Source organism: Cicer arietinum, unplaced genomic scaffold (genome assembly GCF_000331145.2).
Source record: "Cicer arietinum cultivar CDC Frontier isolate Library 1 unplaced genomic scaffold, Cicar.CDCFrontier_v2.0 Ca_scaffold_5815_v2.0, whole genome shotgun sequence".
Taxonomy (NCBI): domain Eukaryota; kingdom Viridiplantae; phylum Streptophyta; class Magnoliopsida; order Fabales; family Fabaceae; genus Cicer; species Cicer arietinum.
The window spans coordinates 3,530-8,773 of NW_027339462.1; the positions used below are offsets into that span (position 1 = coordinate 3,530).

Genomic DNA, 5,244 nt, shown 5'->3' on the forward strand with positions numbered 1-5,244 from the left:
CAATTGATTTACCAATTGATTGATTAACATACTTATTTTATGATTTCAGTTTTTAATTGGCAAATATTAGATGTGTGAAATCATAATGATGAATCTAACTAATAAACACTATGAACAATAGACACATTTACACATAATCTTCAAGCCTTGTATGATATGATCAATCTTTGCTTGATTGCTTGAGATCCAAGATTTGTTCAAGTGTAGTGTTTGATTCTTTCCTAAAATGTATCTCAACTCAAACTATTAGATTAATCAAATAATGCATATACATTGTATGTTTGAAAGTTATATCAAAATCATAGTCAAGGAGGCATATATCTTACAAGGGTTAGGGTTAGGGTTAGGGTTTGGGGTTAGTGTAAATGATTTGCGTTAGTGTTAGGTTTAGGGTTTAGGATTTAGGGTTATGATAAATTAAGGTTAAGGGTTTAGGGTATTATACCTTACTGTCATTGTGGAACAAGTACACGAAAAAGTCAATTAGATATTTTTAATTAAATTATTTAATTAAATAATTATTAATTTATCACAATCCGGTTTAACTGTTTTTTTGTGTGATCTTATCAACTCTAACTTTTTTTAGCAATAACGAAATGGCTGTGAATGGGTAAAAAACAAGGCAAAAATGAAAATGGTGAAGAGAAAAATGAAACTGAAACATAATGGGGTTTAGGGAGTTAGGGTTTATGCTTTAAGAGTATAAGATTAAGGTTACGGTTTAGGGTTAGGGTAGGGTCAGGGTTATGGTTAGGGTTTAGATAAGGGATAAGGTTAGAATTAGGGTTAGGGGTTTAGGGAGTTAAGGTTTATGCTTTAAGGGTTAGAGTTACGATTACGGTTAAGGGATAAGGGTTAGGGTTAGGGTTTAGGGTTAGGGTTAGGGTTAGGGTTTAAGGTTTAGGGTATAGAGTTAGGGTTTAGGGTTATTGGTTAGTGTTAGGTTTTAGGGTTTAGGGTTAGGGTTTAAGGTTAGGGTTAGGGTTAGGGTTAGGGGTTAAGGTTACGGTTTAAGGTTGAAGGTTAGGGTTAGGGATTTTACGGTTTAGGGTTTAGGGTTAAGGGATATGGGTTAGGGTTTAGGGTTTATGATTAGGGTTAGGGGTAGGGTTTAGGGTTTGGGGTTAGGATTTAGGGTTTAGAATTTAGGGTTAGGGTTTAGGGTTTAGGGTAAAGGTTAGGGTTAAGGGATATGGGTTAGGGTTTAGGGTTTATGATTAGGTTTAGGTTTTAAGGTTTGGGGTTAGGATTTAGGGTTAGGGTTAGGGTTTAGGGTTAGGGTTAAGGGTTTAGGTTAGGGTTTACGGTTTGGGTATAGGGTTAGGGTTAGGGTTAAGGGTTATTGGTTTGGGTTTAGAATTTAGGGTTTAGGGTTTATGATTAGGGTTAGGGTTTAGGGTTAGGGTTAAGGGTTTAGGTTAGGGTTTACGGTTTGGGTATAGGGTTAGGGTTAGGGTTAAGGGTTATTGGTTTGGGTTTAGAATTTAGGGTTTAGGGTTAAGGGATATGGGTTAGGGTTTTTAGGGTTTAGGGTTTAGAGATAAGGCATAAGGGTTAGGGTTTAGGGTTTATGATTAGGTTTAGGTTTTAAGGTTTGGGGTTAGGATTTAGGGTTAGGGTTAGGGTTTAGGGTTAGGGTTAAGGGTTTAGGTTAGGGTTAAGGGGATAGGTTAGGGTTAAGGGTTTAGGTTAGGGTTTACGAATTGGGTATAGGCTTAGGGTTAAGGGTTATTGGTTTGGGTTTAGAATTTAGGGGATAGGGTTTAGAGTTAGGGTTACGGGTTAGGGTTACGGTTTAGGTTGAAGGTTAGGGTTTAGAGTTTAGGGTTAGGGTTTTTAGGGTTTAGAGATAAGGGATAGGGGTTAGGGTTTAGGGTTTATGATTAGGGTTAGGGTTAGGGTTAGGGTTTAGGGTTTAGGGTTAGGGTTTAGGGTTAGGGTTTGGGTTTAGGGTTTGGGTTTAGGGTTTTGGGGTTAGGGTTAGGGTTAGGGTTAGCGTTAGGGTTTAGAGTTAGGGTTAGGGTTTAGTGTTAGGGTTAGGGTTTATGATTTGGGTTAGGGTTTATGATTAGGGTTAGGGTTAGGGTTTAGGGTTTATGATTAGGGTTAGGGTTAGGGTTTAGGATTTAAGGTTAGGGTTTAGGGTTTTGGGTTTAAGGGTTTAGGGTTTAGGGTTTAGGGGTTAGGGGTTAGGGTTTAGGGTTTATGATTAGGTTTAGGTTTTAAGGTTTGGGGTTAGGATTTAGGGTTAGGGTTAGGGTTAGGGTTAAGGGTTTAGGTTAGGGTTTAGGGTTTACGGTTTGGGTATAGGGTTTGAGTTAAGGGTTATTGGTTTGGGTTTAGAATTTAGGGGTTAGGGTTAATGATTAGGGTTAGGGTTTAGGGTTAGTGTTATGGGTTAGGGTTACGGTTTAGGTTTGAAGGTTAGGGTTTAGAGTTTAGGGTTAGGGTTTTTAGGGTTTAGGGTTTAGAGATAAGGGATAGGGGTTAGGGTTTAGGGTTTATGATTAGGGTTAGGGTTTGGGTTTAGGGTTTCGGGTTAGGGTTAGCATTTAGGGTTAAGGTTAGCGTTAGGGTTTAGGGTTAGGGTTAGGGTTTAGGATTTAGGGTTTACGATTAGGGTTAGAGTTTAGTGTTAGGGTTAGGGTTTATGATTTGGGTTAGGGTTTATGATTACGGTTAGGGTTTAGGGTTAGGCTTAGTGTTAGGGTTAGGGTTAGGGTTTAGGGTTTATGATTAGGGTTAGGGTTTAGGATTTAAGGTTAGGGTTTAGGGTTTTGGGTTTAAGGTTAGGGTTAGGGTTTGGGGCTAGGGTTTAGGGTTAGGGTTTAGGGTTTAGGGTTTAGGGTTTAGGGTATCGAAGAATGCATTCTGACATCGAGTCCTCAATCAATGTAGATGATTCAACAAGGTAGACCGAAGCAACTCGTCGATCAGCTATCACCACATCGTTGCCGAGAATGGCATAGCGATCAAACTAGTGCTAGTGACTGTCTACGGCTACGGCTTATGCCTTCACTCGGGGGAGAGCACCCATCCAAAAAGCAGAAAAGTGAAGAAGTGCAGGCAGAAGGAAAAGGCAAACCCTCGGATGGACCTAAACTAGACTCAGTCCGAGCTCCTGCAAGAGGGTCCAAAGTAGAGTGGCATGGAATCGACCGGAAAAGACAGATCTGAGAATTGCGTATATTGAGTGAGATGCCGCTTCAAAGATGTTGTTTACCTAGGATGGTGTGCTTTTCGCTCCTTTGGCTTTCTTTCTCCCAGAGACCATGCCATTCCTCGACACCGACCTTCAAACAAAGTCAGATGAGGAGTTGGCTTCCCTCAAAGTTGCTCTGGCTGACTTGCCTGTTCCGCTTCTCTCCCGCTTTTGGGCGGTTCTTCCTCCAGCAGCCTATTCTTTCACAGCTTCTATGCCAAGGGCTTATTTATTATTAATAAAATAAATATGATATTATGCATGCAAGATGTATTGGGGTCACATAAAATTATTTATGAAAATAAAGCGCTCTTAGTTCAGTTCGGTAGAACGCGGGTCTCCAAAACCCGATGTCGTAGGTTCAAATCCTACAGAGCGTGATTCCATTCTTGTTAGATCGAGAATGACACTGAAATAATTGAACAGCAGTCTAAAGTATTAATTTAACCTCCTGTGGATTAGGATTAAAAACAAAGAAATAGGAGGTCAATAAACAAAAGAGATGTTAATTAATCAAAGGTCCAAACGCGGAGGCAGTTCCAGTCCTTGTCGCAGCGCAGTAGTGAGTAGGTGATCCAACACCAGAGATAAAAGACGCAGCAGATTCATATACTGACCTTAGTTATATAGATCGTTTACCTAGGTACAGAATGAGACCCTGAGGTCCATATCGGTAATAGAAAGACCTGCCACCAAAAGCATTCCGATGGAGCAGAAGCACCCCCCCCCCCCGCCATAATAGCACCACCTAGCTTCGCTGCATCGGGATAGTAGTAGCACATATCTTTTTCTAGTGATCGTTGTAGGGATAATGAAACCAATGATAGAGTTGACCTAGCCTAGCGACATCCATCCCTTGTCTCCGACCGGGAGATAGAGACTACTTCATGCGCAACTTCAACATCTCCTGCCAAGCCAAGGGGTAGGCCTTTTTTTTCAAGACCCCCTTTCGGAAAACGCATTGGCTTTCAAAAAATGTTCGAGGATCCATTAAATCAAGCAAAAAATGCGCGTTACAGACGAAAGGTAGATGTTCATTGGCGAATAAAGAGAATGCAAGCTATGCAAAAACGGATTTCAATCATTTTCTTAGCCGGAATGTGCCCTCAATCTCTTTCTGACACAGGGCTTAGCGCTCTAGAAGCTAAATAATTACCCTCGCAGGGTTGATGAACCTGCCTTTTTGGTTGGCGTGGGGTGAAAGACCTAGCAGCGGAAAGGCCGCTATTCCTGTTGACTAGCTTCTCGCGAACTATGCTACACTCCGTTCGCTTGCTTGCTACTCACTGTAATTCACATTCACTGGCTTAAGAGCTAATGAATGCGGAGTGACAGTTGGTCCTGACTCTAACAAGTAAGTAAACCACCTTTGAATGCTCGTGCATTCATAGAAGATAAATCAGTAAATCAGGACAGGAACAGTCTCCGGCAGTCAGGTACAAGCAAGTAAGAGAAGAAGGTAAAGGCCTGACTCCGTTCCTGAAGAAGGAATGGCGGGGCGAAAGAGCTACCTGGAAGCTAGTTACGGTTGTGCAAAGAATATGAAGGAAACTGGTACCCTATTAGTTCAGTCAGTCAGTGACAAGTGAGAAGAAGGATATCCGGTTCCAAAGACTCATCACAAATATCATAGGTGATATCTGAAACCGCTGATGTTAGGATTAAGGAAGTAGACTATAATCTCGAAACCAAGCTTAACGCGGCATGTTCCGGTATTGCCAATACTGTCTTGTCCAGTAACCCGCTAGAACGATGAAGCCAGTGTCCTCACTGATGAATCCCGTGGAACCTAGTATAGGATCTCGTCTGAGGATCCTCGGCATTCTTAGTGGATGTATGATTCTAGTCGAAAGCCCTAATCCATTAATCACAAAAGAAGCGCATCAGTACAAGAAGGCGGATATTGATCCTGCAAGTGGAGTGGCTCTCCATACTACAGAGGTCGCTTGGGAGCACATGCCTATCTGTGTACTGTTCTATTCTAAAAAGAAAGAATAAGAGAAGCAAGGTCCACAGAAGGTTTGAAGACGCTCGACCGGAAG

General features: G+C 41.6%; 1 protein-coding gene and 1 non-coding gene across 3 annotated transcripts in view; one reads left to right on the top strand and one right to left on the bottom strand.

Moving 5' to 3' along the window:
• Positions 1–5,244, bottom strand: part of LOC101498828 (ABC transporter B family member 26, chloroplastic-like) — an 11,037-nt gene that overhangs the window by 2,149 nt on the left and 3,644 nt on the right. Inside the window, exon 3 of one of the 2 annotated variants that reach the window (XM_073364764.1) lies at positions 11–221. The exons of the other annotated variant lie outside the window; for it this stretch is intronic. Coding sequence (XP_073220865.1) covers positions 161–221 — 61 coding nt within the window. The 3' untranslated portion in view covers positions 11–160. Of the gene's footprint in view, positions 1–10; positions 222–5,244 lie in introns of those variants that run through there. 2 annotated transcript variants of the gene reach the window in all.
• Positions 3,509–3,582, top strand: TRNAW-CCA (transfer RNA tryptophan (anticodon CCA)). Its single transcript has one exon. It is a non-coding gene; the product is annotated as a tRNA-Trp (tRNA).